Raw genomic sequence first — 24,860 nt, forward strand, 5'->3', positions numbered from 1 at the left:
TATGTATATATTTGTGTCTGGCTTCTTTTATTCAAAAGTATGGTTGTGAGAGTCATGTTTTTGTGCGTAACTCTATGTGGCTCATTCGGTTTCATTGCCGTATTTTATTTTACGATTTTATCACGATTTATTCATTTTAGCTATCACAAATAATGACGCTGTGAACATCCTTGAATATGTCTCTGGTGTCCACGTGCATGCCTTTCAGCTGCTAAATATCCTTGTGTTGAACTGATGGGTCGTAGGATATTCAAATGTTCGATTGTAACGGATAATGCCAAACAGTTCTCCACAGTGATTGTAGAAATTTAGACGTCCAATAGAAGAGCATGAGCATTGCTGTTGCTCCGTGTTCTCACCAGCACTTGTGTTGCGAATTGTTTTATTTTACCCATTCTGGTGGGTATGTTCTTGTGTGTCATTGTAATTTTTAAGTTGCGTTTCTCTAGTAATTAATGAGGTTGAGCATCTTTTCATACGTTGTTGGTCATGTTTTATTAAATGCATGTTCAAGTCTTCTTGCTCATTTTTTATTTTCTTGCTTATCTTTTTCCTATTGATTTGGAAGAATTATTTATGTATTCAGACAAACCCTGTGTTGATTATACGTATTACAAATATCTTCTACCACTCTGTGACTTCCCTTTGTACTTTAAAAAAAAAAATTTGTTTATGTGCTTTAGGTATTAATATAATAGTATCTTTTGATGAGTAAAAATTCTTAATTTTAAAATAGTCCAATTTATCAATTTCTTTCCTTGATGGATACTGCTTCTTATACCTTGTTTAAGAATTATTTTCCTACCTTGAGGTCCTGAAGATATTCCCTTATAGTATATTTTGGGGCTGTATTATTTCACCGTTCTCAGTTAAATTCATAATCCATCTGGAATTGGCTTTTGCGCATGTAGTATTTTCAATTGCCTCATATGTATGTGAAAGCTGCACAATGAATAAGGAAGACTGAAGATGAATTGCTGCTTTTGAATTATGGTGTTGGTGAAAAGTATTGAATATACCGTGGACTGCCAGAACAAACAAATCTGTCTTGGAAGAAATACAGCCAGAATGCTCCTTGGAAGCTAGGATGGCAAGACTTCGTTTCCTGTACTTTGGATATGTTATCAGGAGGGGCCAGTCCCTGGGGAAGGATCTCATGATTGGTAAAATAGAGGGTCAGCGAAAAAGAAGGCCCTCAATGAGATGGATTGACACAGTGGCTGCAATGATGGGCTCAAGCATAGCAAAGGTTGTGAGGGTGGCACGGGACCTGGCAGTGTTTCGTTTTGTTGTACATATGGACGCTATGAATCAGAACCAACTCGACAGCACCTAACAATGACAATATGTGGTACAGCAGGGAGTCAAGTTGTAGTTTTTCTGAATAATATTCAATGGGCCCAGTACCATTAATTAAAATGACTTTCCCCATTTCTTTACAGTTCTATCTTTCTTATGAGGCAACTGTGCGTATACATAGTCTGCTTCTGGGCTTTCTGTTCTGCCCCATCCCATTGCCTAGTTTTTAATCCCTGTACCAATAACCATGTTGTCTTAATTCTTGTAGCTTTGTAATACTCTTTAAATCCAGAAGAGTAAATCCTCCCATCTTGTTTTTTTCTTTTACAGTACCTTGTCTCTTTGTATTTCCATATAAATTTCAGAATCACTTCATCATTTTCCACACAAAATATTGGGATTTTGATTGGGGTTACATAGAATTAAAAAAAAATTCAAATCATATTTTAAAGTCTCATTTTTTAACTCTTTGCTGTTTGTATGTAGAAATAATTTATCAAATTTTGGGAGGGTGATTTCTTATACAATCATATAGTCTATGAATAATGATATATTTTCCCCCAATAATAATGCTATGGATTTCTTTCTCTTGTCTTAATATAACTGCCTAGGACCTCAAGTACAATGCTGAATAGAAGTGGTCACAGCAGCATCTTTGTCCTCACCTTGATCTCAGGGAAAAACTTTCAACATTTCGCCATTAATATGATGCTTGCCGTAGTTCTTTTTATTTATTTATTTATTGTAGTGAGATGAAGGAAGTACCCAAAACTTGCTGGGTTTGCCCGGGCTCTCCCTCCTTGGAAGATCCTAAACTTTAATTTCTGTCCCCTTAGCTTTTTGAGACCGGACTCTCAAAGCCTGTGCCCTGCAAGAGGAACACATTCCACCATTGCTGGGCACCTACTGTTACATTTTTACACGCATTTACCAAGCTCTACCTTCAACTGAATTCCCTTTCATTAATGTGAATCCTTCATCACATGGTTCTAGACCTTGTGGGGTTTAAAATGGACAAGCTGAAAACCAAGCTTCTAGTGTTTTTAGTAAATGTATTTATATTCAATTTAGTGCTGCTTTCACACTATGAAAAGAATTTTGAACCAAGAAAGCACAATAATTTAATGCTTCTAAATGGTTTTCTAAACACAGGTTCAAAAGAACATTAATGGTTCCACTGATGTATCAGCTTTACCAGACCTGCCAGTGTCTCTGGTTCTGACTTGCTTAATCGTGGTTGATATTATTGAAAAACTCAGGATCTATCCTCTCAAAGGGAGTCAAAAGAGTAAGTATTGTTCTAAATATAATTTTTTAAAAAGTTTCCTATTTCTTTCACCTTTCTGCCACCCCTTTATGTTTAATGACGCCTTTTCTTAGCAAGTATTACTGATAGATCGTTGCAAATGAAGATATCTAAATATGATTATTGAAAAAGCAATTTTGATAGCTAGTTATTCTTATTTATATTTTGATATATTGATAAAGTTGCCAAATATTAAGTACCAAAAATTATAATGTTTAGTAAGTAAATCATCTGAGTAAATAATTATGTATTTACATTTTTCTAAGAGTGCTCTTAAAACTGTAAGTTTAGATGAATAAATAGTTTAGTTTGGATGACTTTGACGTGGAAATTAATATGATTACTGCATTTATTTTATACAGCATTGTGAAGTTTTAATACTGGATTGTAAAAATGTCAAAGATCACACTAATAAAATAATGAAATACCAGATTCCTCCAAAGCGACCAATCAAAACTAAATACAGGCTGGCCTAAAAAACCAGTATTTTGTTAACTGAATATTTTGTTTGTTCAGTCATAAATTCCCTCAAGTTCCATTTAATTGTATATAATAGTATCTGTGTTTAATTTCACCATATTTGTACACTCTATTATATGGCTGAGATTTTGTCTTATCGTGAATCTGAAATGGGTAGATTTTGGAAGGAGTCCTTGGGTGGCGTAAACAGGTAAGTGCTTGGATGCTAATGGAAAAGGTAGAAGTTCAAGGCCACCCAGAGACACCTCAGGAGTAAGTCCTGGTGATCTATCAGCAAAAAAATCAGCCATGGGAAACTCTTATGGAGCACTGATGCACATGGAGTCACCTTGAGTTTGATTGCCTGGACGGCAACTGTTGAGTTAAATTTTGTAAACTCACTTTCTGACCGGATGGATGGAGTAAATTGAGTGAGTCATAGGTGAATGCGTCAGAGCTGGCAGGGATGACTACTACAGCCAGGAAGGAAGCAGCCAGTCAATCACTTACGGGGCATCTATCACCAACCTGCTAGTCGCCCTTGCTCCTCAGATTGAAAAGCAAAACTGAAATAAAGGGCACCAGGAAACCTGAGACTTTGTGCTTCACATTTTTGCACTTTGTCCTGGGGTGGGAGATGATAGACTTCTGTTTGAAGAGTACAGGTGACAAGGGAGATAAGATGGCAGCATGGGCCGGCTGTTGAGCAAAAGGCACTCCTAAATTATATCTGCCCTCCAGAGCCAAGTGAATTTATCTTAAGCTGAGGAGATTTGGGAGTCTCCACACCCTTTGCTACTTCTCTAGGCTCCTTAAGGATACAACCCTATTTGGAAGTGGACTATTTTTAATGACTATTTTCCATGTTAATGTGATCTTTTCTGTCCAAGATTTTAGTCAAAGTTCTTTTTAAAAAATGCACATGCATGTTTTTGGGAATAAGTTAATGGCATTTTATTTTTGTAAACGAGGAGTTGGATTTTTAAAGGGGGCTTTCCCTGTATCCAGAAAAGATGATGGCAGTGAGAATTGGAGAGGAACCCAAGGAAGAAGTCAGTCTTGGGAAAAAGACTCCTGAACATTTTGTACAACTGCTTCTTCTTAGTTGAAAAGCCTCTGTTTTAGCCATCTAGTGCTGCTATAATAGAAATACCACAAGTGGATGGCTTTAACGAAGAGAAGTTTATTTTCTCAGAGTAAGGTAGGCTAAAAGGTCAAATTCGAGGTGTCAGCTCCAGGGGAAGGCTTTTTCTCTCTGTCGGCCTTCTCATCAAGCTTCCCCTGGTAGAGGAGCTTCTCAGGCACAGGGACCCAGGTCCAAAGGACCCGCCCTGCTCCGGGCACTGCTTTCTTGGCTGTCTCTCTGCTTGCTTCTATCGTTTATATCTCAAGAGATTGCCTGAAGACACAATCCATCCTGTAGGTTAAGTCCTGCCTCACTAACGCAGCTGCCACTCATTCTCCCTCACTGACATCATAGAGGCAGGATTTACAACACATAGGACAAGCGGACAATTCCGGGAATCATGGCCCAAACCAACTGATACACATTCTGGGGGGACATAACTCAATCCATGACAGCCTCCTTCCTCAGCTGTTTGTCTGAACTTTGGAGGGTTTAATGTTCGGTTTACTGGCCCCACTGTTTAATAAAACCACACTTTAGAAACATAGCGTTCACTCAGCATACCTGTGTAAACGTTAATATATGCATATAATTTTTACACAAACTTTTAATTCAAATAATCTCCTATACCCATGTTAGCATGCATACACAAAATAGATTAGATCAATATTGCATTCATGAGGCATTCTCATTTATTCCCTGGAACTTAAATTAATGCATAAATATAAGATATATAAATTATAATACATAAATCTGAACCTGGGCAAGTATATGGTTTTACTACACTTGGTACTTCAGAATCAAAGAGGTGGAGAAGGAGTGAGGTGATGAACAAGTTTTAGGATACTTTGACTCCCTTTAGAAAATGTGGAAAAAGTGAATATATTCTGTTCTGTACTGTATCTAGATAGTTCAAAATGCATACATTTCTGTCTGGCTATAGCAGTTTTGATCTATTACTAGATGAAACTAAGGTAATCCCCAATGCTTGGATTTGCGGACACTCTTCTTCCATCTTAACCATCTTAATTCCAAGCAACAAAGCTTTGTTCCTTGTGCAGCTTTTCTTTTTTCTAAATTTTTTAAAAAAAGTTCTTCATATATGTCAAATATGCTTATAAAGTAATATTTTCTGCTAACTTCCTCTTATAAACAGAAATCCCTCAGCATCAAGTGATTACCATGTCACAACTTCTATGTGTGGCGGTTCACGTATACTGAGTCTCGCGTGGGAATATTTTTCTGGTAAATACATAGGGCATGGCAATCTCATAGATGTACACGGAACTTAATAATGTCAAACTCCCTGTCATGTGAACAAATAACAAGAATACAATGTATAAACTGAATGTCCCCAGCTCTTACTGGTCAGTAGTGTGAGCACTTTAACATTTCCATCTGAATTTTGCTAGCTCAGCTAACTGCTTAGTAACTGGACCTCCATCTTCCTCTTCCTCTCCCATCCTATTCCCTCTTTTATGTTGAAACCAGGGCCAGGGTAGGTCTCGATGTTCTCTTTTCTTGGTCTAGATCTTTGAATCTCCTTTTGCTCCTACTTTACTCTCAGTTGCCATTCTCATGCACCAAGTTGGCATGCTATTTTTCCATCACTCCTGCTAGACCCTTTCCTCTAAACACTGTTAGTACTGCTGTTACTTGCCTCTGGGATATTGGCTTCAGTGATTTCAAGTGATGGTCATTCTACTCCACTGGGAACCACCATTTCCTTAGATCTTGTGGCTGAGTCTGGCAGCCCAGGCTCCTTCTTCCTCTGAGGTAGCTTCTTTCCATGAAGGTCTTATGGTTTCTCCTTACATAGGTCTGAACCCCAATCATGGTCACCATTAGATTGCCCCTCATTGTCCCTCCACCTAGAGTCCTTAACCCCCTTATAAGCTAGTGGATGCAAATAAACACATGAGGGAGCCCATGGTTAAAGCAAGCGTTTTCAATTCTATCTGCAGGATGAATTTGAGCAGCATTTGTAGCCCAGCTCAGACTTCATATTGCAAAGCTGTGTAAGGGAGTATAATAGTTAAAGTACTATGGGGCCACAGATGAGGGAAGACCTATTTTTCTCTAAGGTGTTGGAGGTTAGAACAGACTAAAGAGAATATCTGGGATTCGTTGGAGTTTGTGGGCAAACAAAGTGAAGAAGGCTTTCTAGACAGAGGGAAACTTGGGCCTCGAGGAACTCAGGAGTACACGCAGTGAATGGTTATGTCTGGGAAGCAAAAATAACTTCAGTCGGATTTCATACCCCAAACCAACAAACCTGTTGCTGGAGTGGAAGTTGCCTTCTTGAAATCAACTACTGTTTGCTTTTCAAATTGTCATTTTGAAAGTCTATGAAGCTGCTTCAAGAGCTACTGTGAAAACCTTGAATTGGGATCTCTGCGTGACACGGTTCTTACTTCAACCAGATCAAGACAGTTTTTTTTTTTTTTTATGTTTTGATACTTTATGTAAGATTTCATTTAAAAAAAAAGGAAAAATGATTCTGCTGCTAAATGCATGAAAACCATTCATCTAGGACCTCGTTTAGAGTCATAGGCTATACCCATTTCGAGATCAGCACTTTAACTCGGTGGCCAACTCTGTACATCTTCAGCCCCTGGTACCTTGGGAATCATGACATTGTGCCACCCAGAGGCAAAGCAAGCTCCCCATCCAAGATCTTGTGATTGCTGCTGCTCTGGGTGAGTACAGCTTTGGAGTTTCCATCAGGTCCATCCTGGTGGAAAACACACAGGTTTGAGGTTCAACACACACACACACACGCACACACACACACACACGTAACTTCTTTAGCATTCCATTTTGAATTGTTTTATTTCTAATATTCTGTTTTTCTAAAATAATACATATTCATTTAAAAAGGTTATAAAATAGAGAAATAGAGATAAGCAGCAAAAAAAGAAAAAAAAAAAAAAGAAGAAAATGGACATCATCCATAATCCCATAAACTAGAAACTTATGACTGATGGAAACTTGATGTACATTTTTTGGTTAAGAAAACCTATTTTGCAACCTTTTCTTAACAATATATGGTAGATATCATTCTTGTTATTACATATTCTTCTACTGTGTCATTTTCATTGGTTGAGTAATATTCCATTGCATTAATAAACCACGATTTATTTAGCTAACCCGTGTTGTTGGACAACTAGATTCTTTCCCCTAGTTTTTAACAATTACAAACACCGCTGTTATGCCTCTTGTTCAGAATGATCTGAGAAGGAAAGAGCTGGGATATGGGTAAGGTGAGTTGGGTGGGGGAGATGAAGAGCTAAGCTATGATTTGTGCACATGCATACACGTATGGGGCAAGTGGTCTGTGTTGAAAAGGACCTTGTGGTATGTGTGGGAGTTAGAAAACCACTGCGAGGTGACTGGCGGAGCAGAATCTGGGGACAGAGAGAGTTAACTGCCGCTGGACAAGAGCCAAATGATATCAGGATGATGACCGCAGTGAGTGGCCTCAGGAGACTGGGAGCATCTGCGCATGCCCAGACTCCTTGGCAACAAGGCTGCCGGAAGAAAGGGACTATTATGGACTGGCTACACAGTTGTTTTTTTTTACACATGCGGAGAAACACAGAAGGGGTCATAGGAGGATTGTATAAACGGCGTGGCAAGAGTGGCTCCATTAGGGATATCTGCATAGTCAGAGAGGGCTTGCTAAAGGTGAGATCAACAGGCTATATGAGTGGAAAACATCAGAGCTCTGCAGAGGAGGTGGTTTCACTGTCCCAGCAGTAAGAGGCGCCAGGTGTGACGCTGGCAGGGTAAGGTTTTCAAATAAATCTGCTCGCAATGGCCCTAGTCCAATTCCTTCTGTGTAATCTCTTTAATACCCAGACACTTGAGCCAAGTGCTGCAGGGACCTCAGCAACACAGATGTTTATTTTCTTAGGTTAAATGCCTAGATATGGATTTTTTGGCTCAAAGTGTATGCAACGCTTTAAAGTTTTTGATATGTGTAGTAAAATTTCTCTCTCTCTAAAGAATGCCCTAATTTACCCTCCAAACAGCAATGTAAGAAAACACCTGTTTATCCTCAACCTTGTAACATAAGATAATTTATTCCTTTTTATCTTGGCCAATCTCGAAGACAAAAGTAGTATCTTATTGCTTTATAATTTGGTTTTTAAAGCCCTAGCTAGTTGCATTGAACATTTTCCCATAGGTTCATTGGCTATTTAGTTTTTCTTTTCTTTTGAATCATGTATTTGGGTCCTTGACCTATTTTTTTGTTGGTATGTCCACTTTTTTTTTTTTTTTTTTATAATACTACTGATTCATGAGTTCCGAAAATATTAAGGACATTAAACTTTGGTCTGTCATGAGGGTAGCACATATTTTCAGAGTTGTCATTTGTCTTTTAATTTTATTATGGTGTTTTCAATATAGTCCAACCAATGAATATTCACTTTATGAATTCTGTCTTTAGTGTTATGCTTAAAAGTCTTGTTTCACTCCAAAGTGATGTATTTGCCATTTTTTTCTCAAAACTTTTTACATTAAAAGTCTAATCAAAGAAAGAAGTTGGATTCTCTGTAGGGAACAAATTCATGAATATATATGTAACCCATAAATTAGACAGGATAATAAGCATATTTATTTACTTGATCTGGCAAAGCTTTTAGATCCTTGTCTGGATTGTCTTTCTAGCCATTTCTTCTGGCATTTTCATTCTAAATAATGGATCTTAATAGAATGTCTTAAAAATATCAGTGCCAAGCGCAGCCAGCCCCCATGAACTGAGTCAAAATCAAGGGATGGGACTTGGGCATGTGTAGGTTTTTTAAAAAAGAGCCCAGATGGTCCATCAGTTAAGTGCTTGGCTGCTAACCTAAAGGTCAGTGGGTTTGAACCAGCCAGTGACTCTGTGGGAGAAAGATCTGTCCACCTGCTCCTGTAAAGATTACAGGAAACCCTATGGGACATTTCTACTTTGTGTCATGGGGTGACTCTGAGTTGGATTGACTCCAGGGCACCCAACAACAACAGCAGATTTTCTAAAAAGAAAAGCTCATTGAATGATTTGATTTATTATCCCCAATATAGAGCAACGGTTCCCACCCTTGGCTGCACATTAGGGTCACCTTTTAAGGGGCATTTGGAAATCCTGGTGGCGTTGTGGTTAAGTGCTACGGCTGCTAACCAAGAGGCCGGCAGTTTGAATCCACTAGGTGCTCCTTGGAAACTCTGTGATGGTAGCTGGACTCCATCCTAGAGGGTCGCTGTGAGTCAGAATCGACTCCACGGCAATAGGTTTGGCTTTTTTGTAAGGGGCATTTAAAATTTTTGAGACCCAGACTGCATCCCATATAATTAAAGCATCATCTTTGGGCATGGGGCCCAGGCATCAGTAATTCTGAAAGCTCCCCAGATGATTCACATTTGTGAAATGTGACGGGGCAGTTGAGTAGAATGAATGCCCAGTTAGTTCATAGCTGATAATGCCCCAATTTCTCTGGGAAACAGGAAACAAAGTTATGTGTTGAGGACAAGGGGTGAAGGGAAGGGAACGAATCTTTAACAGAAGGAAGGTTTGGATAACTGCTGTGGGCCAGGAACAAGAAGCTGAATGCCGGAGCCATGTTGAGGGTACAGCAAATTGTGGGAACCATGAATTTGTCCTGGGACCTGTCTCCACAATATTTTGTTAGTGATACTCAAAAATTTGAGCATTGACTGTAGAAAAAATAGAACTGTAGAACTGAGCTGGGCTTGGGAGTTCACAGATCAAGAATATAGGGAGGAAAAGGAATTGTTACTTTTTGAGTTATTTCTTCTTGTTATTGAATTACTAAAACATAATTTCTTAAATAAATGGCAATTTTAATTTTTATTGAACTTTTAAACTACGTCTGGAGTCCCTGGGCGGTGCGAATAGCTAACGCGTTTGACTGCTAACAGAAAGGATGGAGATTTGAGTCCATCTGGAGGTGCCTCTGAAGAAAGGCCTGGCAAGCTACTTCCAAAATATCATCCTTGAAAACCCAATGGAGTACAGGTGGGGTCGCCATGAGTCAGAGTTGACTTGACTGCAACCAGAAACTGGTAAAACTATGTCCAGTGAATCAGGAGCCACTGGTTAACATACATACAGGGGCTCTTAACGGTGGGCACTCACCAGACCCACCAGGGGAGTCTTCAAAATGCATATGCATGAGCTGGTCCTCCTGATCACCATATAGGGAGTACATCCTGGCATCTGTACTTCTTAAATGCTCCACAAGTAATTCTGATGCCCACCCTGACTGAGAACCCCTGATGAGAGAAGCTTTTAGAAGCACTGACAAATAGCAACTGAAAAACTGAGAGATCCAATCCAAGTTCATCAAGTAGCCAGCTTTCCAGATTCCTTGAAAACGAACTCATCACACCTTAGCCAAAAAGAGTAAAGGGATGTTGCTTTTCTTTGAATTAAACAAATGGCATTTTGGGTTCCTCTTTTCTTTTTAAGGAAAAGTTTTTTAAGGACTCCGTGTGGAGCTGGGTTTCCATAGAGTGTTTTGCAATATGTTGAAGGAGTATGTATGAGGAACCCTGGGTTCGAGACCATGCCAAGGAGGCGGGCATTTCCTTTCACAGCCTCTCTTTGCTATTTAAAAGAAGGAAGTTTCAGGAACACACGTTCCAGGATTTTTTTTTTTTTTTTTTTCTGCTTCTCAAGAAATAAGTAACCATTTACCAGACTGAAGTGAGAGAAGGTTAGAATTTCTGATTTATACCTTCTAGTGAAGTACCAGCTGTCAGGATTAGGTCAGCGAAGATCAGGCCAAAAACTATATTGGAGTGAGCCCCGTGGCCAACAGACATAGAACATCAGGTGCTATCCAAATCTTGAGAGAGGGCTCCCATTGATTAGGATAACTTTATATGATTTTAACAATTTGGTGTTAAATTGTCAATGTTTTCCTAAGTGGGAAAAGTATATGAATAATTGTATTGTGTAAAATGAAATACTTGACCGTGGCAAGATATTTTTGAGATGCTTATTTCAGGGAGACTGATAGGGTAAGAGAAACTAAGCATGCATTGTTTTATAAGACCAAGCTCATTTCTCTATATCATTATTAACTAATGAAAGCTTTTGGCTCCAGTTTGAAATTAAAGGCATAGGTCCTAGATTTCTAATATGTAAATTTGCTTGTCTTGGGTTCAAGAGGGTGACATAGGTTGCTGAGCTGCTAGCGTATACATTGTGCAGACATTCTTTGTTGCTTCTTATTTACACTCTGTGTCCATTAATAGTGGGGTCTTATGTATCGTAAGGGAGTCCTGGGGTGGTGCAGTTAAAGCACTTGGCTGCTAACTGAAAGGTTGGAGGTTCAAGTTCGCCCAGAGGTGCCTTGGAAGAAAGACCTGATGATCTACCTCCAAAAAATCAGCCACCGAAAACCCTTTGGAGCACAATTTTACTCTGACACACATGCAGTTGACGTGAGTCAGTCACGTCAACGTTTTTTGGTTGTTTTTGCTGTTGATGGGTTGTAAACTATTTTTCTCAGGCTTTGCTGCCACCTGCTATTGTAGCACTCCCAGACTCCTATTTCTGAACAGGAGGGAGTGCTTTGTTATGTGTTCACAAATATATCTTCTTGATATCACAAATCTGCCCTTTCCTTCCCTTGAGCGTGGCCCTTGGTGCTGCTGGTGCCTTGGAGGCCCTGTAAAAGGCCTTGATGTCATGCTGCTATTGGTGCCATCTCTCTCCCATGTATGTCTACCCCAGCCCTGCTGGGCTATGCAGGTGCCATGACGTGCTGGCATGCTCTGCTGGGCCCAACGCCACGTTGCATCTTCTCTTACCGATGAGACATGTAGGTCCCCAGGCTGCACTGCCAGGTGCTCTGAGTGTCTTCCAGGCTTGTTAGTGAAATCAGTCCTTGTGGGCTTGTGTAAAGGGCTCTAAGACTGAGGCCAGTGGGCAATTGGAGTGATAGACCCTTTGCAGGACTCAAAATTCCTTCTTTTTGACTCCAGGAGATTGATGTTGGGCCAAGCTTGCATGCTTTCGCCTACTAGCCTTGGTTCAGGTTTTTCCTCAGGATGCTTATTGCTCCCTGGTGCAGATGCTCTCCAGAAGAGGAACGCCTCCCATCTTTTATTAAGCAAGTCTTTATGGAGGCTTTATTCCATACCAGGCACTCCGCTAGGTGCTGGCAGTACAGGAACTCCCTGTCTCCACTCTTGTTAGTTGCTGTCAAGTTGGCTCAGACTCATAATGACAGTACATGTGCCTAATTAATCCCTACCTATTGTCGTCAGGTCTCAGTTTGAATGTCACTTCTCAGATGAGCCTACCTCGACTTCCCAGTCTGATTCTGATCCCCCATGATGGTTTCTCATCACATCACCTACTTTCTTTTGAAGGCCTTGCCACAATTTATCATTCTATATTTATTGGTATGATTATTTGCCTAATGTTTGTGCCCCCAGTAGATTCTAAGAGTCATAAAAGCAAGGGCTGTGTCCACACTATTTGCTACGCTATCCCCAGTGCCCAGCATGGTACGCCACTCTAATTTCTGCTTATAACAGGCAGCTGGGAGGCTAAATAGTGCATTTTTAGTATCGGCTTCCTTTTTGGTTTGTTGTTAGGTTACCTTTCCTGGTGATTTCTGTGTCTGTTTCTCTGCTACTCTCTCTTTTTATTTAAATATCTTGTATCACTTTCCAATTCTCTTTGCAAGAGGAATGCCTATTCAGTGTAGCGAATTCTTCACTACGATTCGCCGCGTTCTAACTCTAAAACTTAACGGGAACCAGCTAGAGACAGAAATAAATTGATGCAAATAATGCTAGAGTAAAATAAACATATACTTGTTATCGACATGACATTTTCATAGTTATTTGGTTTGCACAGTAAAGACAAAAGGTTGTTTTGTCAACTGGCGTCAGATGCAGGGACTGTGCAAATGGCTGGCTATTTTTACTTTTTACAGGTCAATATGAACCTCTAAGGAAGTGAGCACAGAGCTCTCTTTATGCTTGTATCTTTCACAGACTTTGTACAAATAAATATTGTTTTACCACAAATAGAATGATAACAACAAGAAAAAGAATGAGAACAGTTGTAAGTGAAAATTAAAAAAATAATAATTTGGAGGAGAAACTAATCATGGAGCCAACAGGAACAGTAACAAATACGTGAAAGTTTACATTTCTCAGGAAGACGTTTGCTGGTCCACTCTAACCACCAAAAGATTTCTGGTTTCCTCAGCTCTTCCCTACCCTCCCAGAGAGGCCAACCGAGCTTTTCAGGCACAAGTTCTAGTGCTTCTCACTGGGAAGAGGATAGCAGAGTCCCTGTGCCCCCAAATCTAGTCCTTAAGGCGCTGTGGAAAGATAGGAAGCTCTCAGCTCTAATTTCACCAAATACATATGAATGGGGGCTTTAGAATCCCACCAAAAACAAACTCTAGCTAAGAATTCACTGTCCTTACAAACAGCTCTTAGAGTCTCAGCTTTTAAGACTTTCAGTGACTATTTGAAAAATGTTAATGTGTTTCTTCTTAGCCTGCTTCTTCCTGACTTTGAAACAATGCTGAATTTGCAATCCTCCTCAAAAGCCAAAATTAAGCACTGTGTTCTCAATGTTGACAGGGGAATTTGGATCTTCATTCACACAGCTTTATCTACCAAGAAGAAGAGTTCTCTAGGACATGATGTACTCTCGAAATATATTTTCTGTATTGACTGTTTTTAGGAAAATGAGATATGCAATTGATGCCAGTGAACACCGGAGTTTAAAAAGAGATGATTCTGTGAATACTAAAATAATGTCAATTAGTACAGAATTTCTCTCTTCCTTGAATATTATCTGTTCAAATGATACCCACCCATGCTACTGTGACCTCTGATGTTGCTCTCGGGAATTAAGGGTCATGGGTCCTGGCATTTACTTAGGAATGATTCATACCAGAAATCAGTAATACTCTATTCATGCTTAAAATTTTTAAAGTTAATTGCATAAAAAAGATAAGATATACTGTTTTTTTTTACAAAAAAACAACTGTTTATAGTAAAAAAGCATTTTTTAGTCATCAATTTTTTTTTAATCATAGTAACTTTTTAGTTTTAAAATGTTTTCACTTTTAGTGCAATACAATTTAACACATTTTTTTTTCACTTTGTTTCTTTAACCTTTAGAACTATTCATTCTAATGACTCCCTTTAAGTTTTATCTTATCAGGTAATATGAAAGTTCAGCAGGTTGGCTGAGTAAACTTTGTCAAGGCCTGATAAATTCTTACCAACAAATATGGTGCAAAAACCAAAGGGTTCACGTGGAGAAATGCTTGAAAAATAATGTGCTATTTTTATGTATGAAAACAATACCATGTACACGATTGGTAGGTCATGAGGTTGATGGTTCCTTCATAGTCCCCCAACCTCAACACCCACATGTACGTGCCGATGTGCATGCATACACACATGTACACACGCACAGCCAGCATGAGAGTGATGGGTCAAATGCCTTCTCATTCAGGTGACCGTTATGGTGGCCAGGCACTGTCTCGTGGCAACAAGTGATGCTCTCCGTCTAACCAATTGTACTGGTCAGTTCAGAAACCCTTTTGGAAAAAAACAGCTTAAAAATCTTGGATTCAGAGTGTCATTTTTCACTGTGACTCCAACAGTCAAATAGATTCTTTAATTTTAGCACCTAACAAGTCTGGAGACTTGGGTTCTTGTCATCCCTGTGGGTCTCTGTTCCTTCACGTATAAAATTATGAGGTTGGACTGGGTTAACTTGTAGATTTATTTAGCCATCACAATCTTTACTTTTATAATATTTCTATGTTTTATAATTAGCACATGATATGTTGCCTCTAGACAGGTAAAATAGCAGCCATAAGTTAAGAGTTTGTCAGTTGGAGTTAAATCTCTCTGTGAATTCCAGCTCTGCCCATTACTGTGTATTTGAACATGGGCAAGTCATTTAACTTCTTGGGCCTCAGTTTCTATATTTGTAAAATGAGATTGTGTATTAGTTTCCTAGGGTGACCATAGCAATTTACCACAAACTGAGCGACTCAGAATAATAGAACTTATTATCTCACAGTTCTGGAGGCCAGAGTCTGAAATCAAGGTGTTGGCAGAGTTGGTTCCTTCTGGAGGCTCTGAGGGAGAAACCATCCCATGCTTCTCTCCTAGCTTCTGGTTGTTGTTGGCAATCCTCAGTGCTCTTTAACTTGTAGACACTTCATCTCCAGTCTCTGCTTCCATCTTTACACCACTTTCTTCTCTGTGTCGCTGTGTGCCTTTTCTGTGTCTTATAAGGACACTGTCATGTAGGGCTTACCCTAGTCTAGTATGATTTCACCCTGACACTTAGCTTAATTACTGCCAAGACGCTATTTCCAAGTAAGGTCGGATTCTGAGGTTCTGGGTGGACAATGGAATTTTGGGGGGACTATTACACTTTTTATTATTACACTACACCCATTGCAGACAGTAATTGCTGTCTCTCAACTTTGTTCTAAGGATTTAATGAGATAATATGTGAAAGTGTCCTGATCAGTAACCTATAATGGTTATTACTACAACCTGGTAAAAATGATTTAGGATCCATATCCGAAAAATACAAAGACAGAGTCTTCTGCATGTTTGTATTTTTTCAGTATGCTATAGATTGTTGCCTTAAAGTTTTATGTATAAAACAGGCCTCAAATGAAAGAATACTTACAATGTTATTTTTAACACGAATTTATTGCAGGTAGTGAAGACAGCCACATTCATACGACCACTTTGCAACAAATAACAACTGTGACTGAAAAAGCGAGGCAAAAAGAAGAAAACCGTGCACCTTCCCAGGCAGCCAGCAGAGCTGAGATGTCCCGCCGTAGAGAAGCCGCAGCATGGAGCCTGGCTCCGGTGTTAGCGGGACCCGTGGAGCCGTCCTTCCACTCAGGAATTCTGAGGATAATGTCCCGGCAAGACATTCGGGCAGACATAGTCTTGTGGGGCTTTCTCCTGTGGTTTGACACCATTGAAATGGTGCGAGTGGCTGGTCACTCCGCTGTGTACAAGTCTGGCTGGGTATATCCAGTCTACATATTTAGTTTTATTTCTCTGCTTCGAATTATATTCACACCCCAAAACCCTCTTCTGAATTCCCTGGGCATCCTGCTTCAGGATTTGCCCTTTATTTTTGTTAGATTTAGTTTAATCATTGTCCTGGGGACTATCACGCCAGTACTGGGTCTCTGTAAAAATGTGTTAGTGACTCTCTCTTATATTTACTTTAATTTCTTAACCAAATACAGAGGTTTCTCTACCTTCGAAACCTCATAATTCTAAAATGAAAATAAAATAGAGTAAAACCTGTTTGGGCAAATTTGTAAATAATTTTACCTGGGGCATACGTTTTCCCAGTATTATATAAAGAAATTAAGAGTAGATTGTAAAGAGAAGACACTTTTTAAATAACTAGTCTATCAGTTTTTATGTATACAAATGGTATTAAATTAAACAAAGTTATATTCTTACAAATTGGCTTCCCTGGCTCTCTAGAAAATGTTACTAGTTAACTTTAGTTAGTTAGGTATACTTCACTTTTTCTGAAAACAGTCTTCAGTAAAGATATTTAAAACATGAGAACGTGTTTTTTCACTGTTGGTCCACGAAGGAGATTTTAATTGTTTATATGAAGGCCACTAAATGTATTAGTTAAAAATCAATTTTTAGAAAATGTACCTGAAGTTATTGAATAACTTTCAGGTTATAATTAAAAAAATTTTTTTTAATTACAGTTTTAGGGTGTCCTTCAAACATCTTCTTTATTCCACTGTAGCAAGTGACTTTTATTTACTGGATTGATTTCAGCATAAGACCAATTCAGTTGAACAGGTATGTAAATCAGTTTAAGGCTTAATTGTTTAGTTAGTATTGCAGTACTAGCATGAATGTTGTTCAGTATAATGAAGTCAGAGTACATCAATAACACCTAGATACATTTTATAATAGAAAGCCACACACTGAAGTTGTAGGCTTTAAAGTAAAAGAATATATACATATATATATATATATATTTTGTGAAGTTTGATACCATTATAAAAATAATCAAGTACAAGCCCTATTTAAAATTTGAAGTTCAATTTACAAGTATAATACCAAATACATCTGTATCTTACGTGATAATATATCATGGATCGCTTGATACTATAAAATAATTAGATACATAATTATATCATTTACCTTAACTGTGGCATTTATAGTAGAGCTTATTCATTTGGTATAAATTTTCAGATGCTAGAAAGATTTCCGCGAGGCTTATGTGTGCACGGTAATGACTTACGTAGCTGGGCTCTTCATGGATCTGTGTTAACACATGCTTAAGAATGGATACCTGCCCTTCTCTGCCGCCCCCAAAACTCGTTGCAGTCAATTCAATTCTGATTCATGGTGACCCTATTGGAAAGAATAGAGCTGCCCCACGGGCTGCAATCTTTACAGAAGCAGATTGCCATACCTTTCTCCCATGGAGTGGCTGGCGGGTTTGAACTGCTGACCACTTGGTTAGCAGCTGAGGGCTTAACCACTGCACCACCAGGGCCCCTAGTCTCTGCCACTCCCACTCTTCACCAATCCCCCCACCTAACTTTTCCTTATGTTTTAAGATAAGGTCTACCCACAGCTTTATGATTTGGGGCAAGTTCTTTGACCACCGTGAGCCCCAGTTTCCATATCTAAAAGATGAGTACAGTAATAATAATAATAAAGACAAAAACCCAGTTACCATCGAGTCAGTTCCAACTGATGGTGATCCCATGTGTTTTAGAGTACAGCTGTGCTCCGAAGGTTTTAAATGGCCGATTTTTTCAGAAGTATATTTCCAGGCCTTTCTTCCAAGGCACCTCTGGTAGACTCAAACCTCTAACCATTCTGTTAGTAGTCATGCACATTAAATATTTTCATCTCCCCAGTACTTCTAGTACCTACTTTAATAGGGTTGAGAGGATTAAATGAGATAGGAATGTTCTCAGCACTTGTCTGGCAAACAATAATAACTTGATAAATGCTAAGTATTTTAATTACACCAAGTTCCAGAGAAACAAGGAGCTAAATGCATTGTTTTTTCTTGTTTCATTCTTTTCTGTGTCCCTGTTCACCCCTTGAGAATAATTTAAACCACACATCTTAGGCTGGATTCTCTTGAGGAACAAAACCAGTGAAGCCTATATATAAAAATAGAGAAAGAAGGATTTATTTCAAGTGAGTGGCTCATACAGTTCCGGAAGCTAGTAAGTACCAAATGTGTGGGACTGGCATCAGGCTGGAGGCTTTTCCTGACTTATGTGGTTGCAGGGGCTGACAAATCCAAAATGGGCAGGTCAGGTGGAAGGTGGCTGGCTCATGGGATTGTGAGATTATGAGACCTGGTGAATCCCAAAATCTGCAGGCCCCAGCAGACTGCTGGCTCATGTCCCAAGAAGCAGAGGTCAGAGAATGATGAGTTGGATGCAGGATCAAGAGCAAGTGAGCTTTGTCAGAGTGTGCACATATATTGGATGCAGCCCACACCACCCAAAAACTCCTTTTACATCAGATCACAAAATGGAAGATAATTACATACTCCTGGGAAGCATGGCCTAGCCAAGTTGACACACAACATTAACTATCGCAGTCCACACTGTCAGCTTGGCACCTGTACACATCTCCTTAAACCATGTATAATCTCTAAATAAATAAAGACAATTATGAAGTCATACTTGCACCTAACGTGATACAACTAATATGCGTACAAGAGAAAATGCACTGGCCCTGTTTACATCTTATATTTTATAATAAGTAATGGGATAACAGAAGGAAGAAAACAAATATATATATATATACACACACACACATACATGTATAACAAAACAAAGAAGAAATACTCATAACAATTACAGTCCTTGTTTCTGCAACTGGTCACATGGTTGTAGCTGGTATAGAGAACTACCTTCTTCTACCACCCATTCCATACTCCCTTTGCCCTCAGCAAACATTTCAGCTGCTCATGGTCCTTTGCCTGGTGGAGTGACCCAAACCTTCATTCCTAAAGGGTTGAGGGCATTAGTAGTCATGCCAGAATTAGGTTGCTGTTACTGTAGTTTTCCATTTGGAGCTCTGGTGGCATAGTGGTTAAGACCTTGGCTGCTAACCAAAAAGTTGGCAGTTTGAGTCCACCAGCTACTCCTTGGAAACCCTTTGGGGCTGGTGGCATTCTTAATTTCCAGTTCAATGGCATCAGTATTGTGTTTCCAGGTAGGAGCATTTCTTCTTTTGGATCTCAGACCTCTAGACCCTCAGAGCATAGGGTCACAGGGACAGGAAGCAAAAATTTTGCAAGTGGGTCACTAGAGGTAATAGTGAATGGTCCCACTCCCATTTCCACCCCTTCATTGCTGGACTGGTAAATCCTGCTTTTGGGAGAAACAGCACCATATATTGGATGCTGGTTTAGAGCCTATGCAGCCTGCTGGAGAACATTGCCCCAACCTGCAAAGTATTACCACTTGCTGGTGTTGTAGTTGTATCTCCCTGCTCCCAGCTCCCCGCCCCAGCCCTGCAGGGGATTTTTTTTTATTGTAATTTAGATATAGGTTTACAGAACAAACGAGTTTCTCATTAAACAGTACACATATTGTTTTATGACATTGGTTAACAACCCCATGGCATGTCAACACTCCCCCTCCTCAACCTTGGATTCCCTATTACCAGCTTTCCTGGCCCCTCCTGACTTCTAATCCTTGCACCTGGGCTGTTGTGCCCCTTTAGCCTCGTTTTGTTTTATGGGCCTGTCTAATCTTTGGATGAAGGGTAAACCTCAGGAGTGATTTCATTACTGAGCTAAAAGGGTGTCTGGGGGCCATACTCTCAGGGTTTCTTCAGTCTCTATCAGGCCAGTAAGTCTGGTCTTTTTTTGTGAGTTAGAATTTTGTTGCACATTCTTCTCCAGCCCTGTCCGGGACTCTCTATTGTGATCCATGTCAGAGCAGTCAGTGGTGGTAGCTGGGCACCATCTGGTCGTACCAGACTCAGTCTGGTGGAGGCCATGGTAGTTGTGGTCTATTAGTCCTTTGTACTAATCTTTCCCTTGTATCTTCAGTTTTCTTCATTCTCCCTTGCTCCCGATGGGGTGAGACCAGTGGAGTATCTTTGATGCCCGCTCACAGCCTTTTAAGACCCCAGACGCTACTCACCAAAGTAGGAGGTAGACCATTTTCCTTATAAACTATGTTATGTCAGTTGATCTTGATGACCATGACCTTGCCTTGTGCAAGTTGTCCTGGCTCCCCTAGTCTTGCGTACTGTCTTACCCTTCACCAAAGTTACCACTTATCTATTGTCTATTTAGTGTTTTTCCATCCCCCCTCCCCCCCCATAACCATCAAAGATTGTGTTTCTTTTTGTGTGTAAACCTTTTCATGAGTTTTTACAGTAGTGGTCTCATATAATATATGTCCTTTTGTAATTGACTAATTTCACTCAGCATAGTGCCCTCCAGATTCATCCATGTTATGAGATGGTTCGTAGATTCATCATTTTTCTTTATCATTGTGTAATACTCCATTGTGTGTATGTACCATTGTTTGCTTATCCATTCATCTGTTGATGGGCATTTAGGTTGTTTCCATCTTTTGCTGTTGTGAACAATGCTGCAGTGAACATGGATGTGCATATGTCTATTCATGTGACGACTCTTATTTCTCTAGGATATATTCCTAGAAGTGGGATTACTGGATCCTATGGTATTTCTATTTCTAGCCTTCTAAGGAAGCACCATAGCATTTTCCAAAATGATTGTATTGTTTTACATTCCCACCAGCAGTGCATAAGAGTTCCGATCTCCCAGCAGCTTCTTCCACATTTGTTATTTCCTGTTTTTTTTTTATTTGTACCAATAGTGCCTGGGTGAGATGGTATCTCATTGTGGTTTTGATTTGCAGTTCTCTGATGGCTAGTGATCGCAAGCATTTCCTCATGTGTCTGTTGGTCGCTTGGATGTCTTTGGTGAAGGGTCTATTCATTTCCTTTGCCCATTTTTCAATTGGATTATTGGTCTTTTTTGTTGTAGAGGTGTTGGATTTTCCTGCAGAGTTTAGAAATTAGACCTTTGTCTGATTTGTAGTGGCCAATTTTTTTTTTTTTCCCAGTCTGTAGGTTCTCTTTTTATTCTTTTGGTGAGATCTTTTGATGAGCATAAGTATTTAATTTTTAGAATATTCCAGTTATCTATCTTCTGGTGTTTGTGTGTTGTTGGTTATGTTTTTATCCTGTTAGTGCCATGTGTTAGGGCCTCTAGCATTGATCCTCTTTTTTTTCTATGAACTTTATAGTTTTTGGCTTTATATTTAGGTCTTGATTCATTTTGAATTAGTTTTTGTACATGGTGTGAGATATGGATCCTGTTTCATTATTTTGCAGATGGACGTTGAGTTTTGCCAGCACCATTTGTTAAAAAGACTGTCTTTTCCCCATTTGATGGACTTTGGGCCATTGTCGAAGATCAGGTGACTATAGCTAGATGGATTTACACCTGGTTTCACAATTCTGTTCCACTGGTCAATGTATCTGACATTGCACCAGTACCAGGCTGTTTTGACCCATCACTGCATACCTGGTATGAATCCCGCCTGGTTGTGGTGTATTATTTTTGTGATATGATGCTGAATTCTACTGGCTAGAATTTTGTTGAGAATTTTTGCATCTGTATGCATGAGAGGTATTGGTCTGTAATTTTCTTTTTGTGTGTCTTTGCCTGGTTTTGGTATCAGGGTTATGCTGGCTTCATAGAATGAATTCAGAAGTATTGCTTCCTTTTCTATGTTCTGAAATAGTTTGAGTAGTACTGGTGTAAGCTCTTCCCTGAATGTTTGGTAGAATTCTCCAGTGAAGCCATCTGGGCCAGGGACTTTTTTTGTTGGACATTTTTTTTTTTTTTTTAATTACCTTTTCAATCTCTTCTCTTGCTATGGGTCTGTTCAGATTTTCCAACACCATTTTGTGTTAGTTTGGGTAGGTAGTGTGTTTCTAGAAATTTGTCCATTTCCTCTAGGTTTTCAAATTTGTTGGAGTATAGATTTTTTTTTTTTGTACTTTAGACAAAGGTTTACAGAACAGACGAGTTTCTCATCAAACAGCACACATTGTCATATGACATTGGTTAACAACTCCATGACATGCCAACACTCTCCCTTTTCAATCCTGGGTTCCCTATTACCAGCTTTCCTGTTCCCTCCTCCCTTCCAGTCCCTGCCCCAGGGCTGGTGTGCTCCTTTAGTCTTGTTTTGTTCCATGGGCCTGTTCAGTCTTTGGCTGAAGGGTGAACCTCAGGAGTGACCTCATTACTGAGCTAAAATTGTGCCAGGGACCATACTTTCAGGGTTTCTCCAGTCTCTGTCAGGCCAGCAAGTCTGGTATTTCTTTTTGAGTTAGAATTTTGTTCAACATTTTTTCACCAAAGTAGTCTGTAGAACATATTCTTCATAAACTATGTTATGCCAGTTGAGCTAGATATTCCCAGAGATCATGGTCCCCACAGCCCTCAGCCCAGCAATTTGGTCCCTCAGAAAGTTTGGATATGTCTATGGAGCTACCATGACCTTGCCTTGTACAGGTAGTACTGGGTTCCCCAGTATTGTGTACTGTCTTACCCTTCACCACACTTTCCACTTGCCTATTTTTTTTTATTGTCTATTAAGTGTTTTTCCATCCCCACCCCTCCCCTCCCTGGTAACCAGCAAAGACTGTTTCATTTTGTATGTAAACATTTTCATGAGTATTTACAGTAGTGGTCTCATACAATATTTGTCCTTTGGTGATTGACTTATTTCACTCAACGTAACAGAGTATAGTTTTTCATAATACTCTGTTATGATGCTTTTTATTCAGTTGGGTCTGTTGCAATGTCCCCCATTTCATTTCTTATTTGGGTTATTTGCTTCCTCTCCCATTTTTCTCTTTTCAGTTTGGCTAGTGGTTTGTTGATTTTGTTGATCCTTTCAAAGAACCAACTTTTGGTTTTGTTGAGTCTTTCTGTTGTTTTTCTATTCTCTATTTCATTTATTTCTGCTCTAATCTTTATTATTTCCTTTCTTCTGGTAGCTGTGGGCTTTTTTTTTTTGCGATTCTCTTCCTGTTTGTTTGAGTTGTATAGCTAATGTTTTGATTTTGTCCATCTATTGCTGTAAATTGACCTCTGAGGACTGCCTTTGCTGTGTCCCAAAGGTTTTGGTACAATGTGTTTTCGTTCTCATTTGATTCTAGGAATCTTTTTATTCCATATCTGATTTTTTTCTATTACCCAGTGGTATTTAAGCAGAATGTTATTCAGTTCCCATGTAATTGATTTCTTTTTTTTTTTCCTTACTCTCCCTGCTGTTAATTTCTACCTTGAGGGCATTGTGGTCAGAGAAGATACTTTGTATTACCTTATTGTTTTGGATTTTATTGAGGGTTGTTCTGTGGTCTAAGATGTGGTCTATTCTGGAGAACATTCCATGTGTGTTGGAAAATAATGTGTACTTTGGAGCTGTTGGGTGGAGTGTTCTATATATGTCTATGAGGTCAAGTTGGCTGATTGTGGACTTTAGCTCTTCTGTATCTTTGCTGAGTTTCTTTCTTGATGTTCTGTCCTTTACCAAGAGTGGTGTGTCAAAGTCTCCTGCTATTACTGTGGAACTATCAGTTTCTCTTTTCAGTGCTGTTAGTTTGTTTTATGTATTTTGGAGCCCTATCATTGGGTGCATGGATGTTTATTATGGTTATGTCTTCATGATAGATCATCCCCTTAATCATTATTCAGTACCCTTCTTTGTCTTTTATGGTGGATTTTGTTTTAAAGTCTCTTTTATGTGAGATTAGTATTGCCACTCCTGCTCTTTTATGGTAGCTGTTTGCTTGATATATTTTTTTCCATCCTTTGCTTTTTAATAAACATACATCTTTGTTTCTAAGGTGTGTCTCTTGTAGACATTTATGGATCCTGTTTTTTTAAACCCATTCTGTCACTCTCTGTCTCTTTATGTGTGCTTTAAGGCCATTTACATTCGGTGTAATTATTGATAGGTGTGAGTTTATTGCTGTCATTTTGTAGTTTTTTTTTGTGTGTGTGGTGCTGATGTTTTCTTTGTTCCTCTTACTCTCCTGTGCTGAATACCTTTTGTTTGTGGGGTTTTTTTTCATTTCTTTTGTTTTTGTAGATTTTGTTTTTACTGAGACTTTATGTTTTTCTTCCTTATTTCGATGAGTGGATTTGTTAACTCCTTTGTGGTTACCTTGAAATTTATCCTTATCTTCCTAGGTTTGAACCAGTCTATGATTACTTGGTATCGTCTCGCCTTCCTCTTCATTAGAAAGTTCTATACCTACACTATTCATTCCCTCTTTTATTATTCTGATGTTGTTGTCATTTACAGATTAACTTCTCTAGTTCCCTGTTAAAATTCTTTTGGTTTTGGATAGTACTTGAGAGTTCATTTCCTAGGTTCATATCTGGCTGTACTATCTTGCATCCTAGATTCATGGTCTGGTGTTGTTTGTTCTCAGACCAAAGGACTCCCTTTAATAATTCTTGTAAGTTTAGTTTGGTTTTTACATAGTCTCTTAATTTCTGTTTATCTGGAAATGTCCTAATTTCACCATCATATTTCAATGAGAATTTTG

General features: G+C 39.1%; 1 protein-coding gene across 1 annotated transcript in view; it reads left to right on the forward strand.

The window, feature by feature from the left end:
* Window positions 1-16,577, forward strand: part of TMEM236 (transmembrane protein 236) — a 58,482-nt gene extending 41,905 nt beyond the window's left edge. The window contains exons 3-4 of the mRNA XM_003410720.3: window positions 2,452-2,587; window positions 15,928-16,577. Of these exons, the coding sequence (XP_003410768.1) occupies window positions 2,452-2,587; window positions 15,928-16,505 (714 nt within the window). The 3' untranslated portion in view covers window positions 16,506-16,577. The remainder of the gene's footprint in view (window positions 1-2,451; window positions 2,588-15,927) is intronic.
* The last annotated feature ends 8,283 nt before the right edge of the window (window positions 16,578-24,860 follow it).

The sequence above is a fragment of the Loxodonta africana genome, chromosome 4 (genome assembly GCF_030014295.1).
Source record: "Loxodonta africana isolate mLoxAfr1 chromosome 4, mLoxAfr1.hap2, whole genome shotgun sequence".
NCBI classification, from domain to species: Eukaryota; Metazoa; Chordata; class Mammalia; order Proboscidea; family Elephantidae; genus Loxodonta; species Loxodonta africana.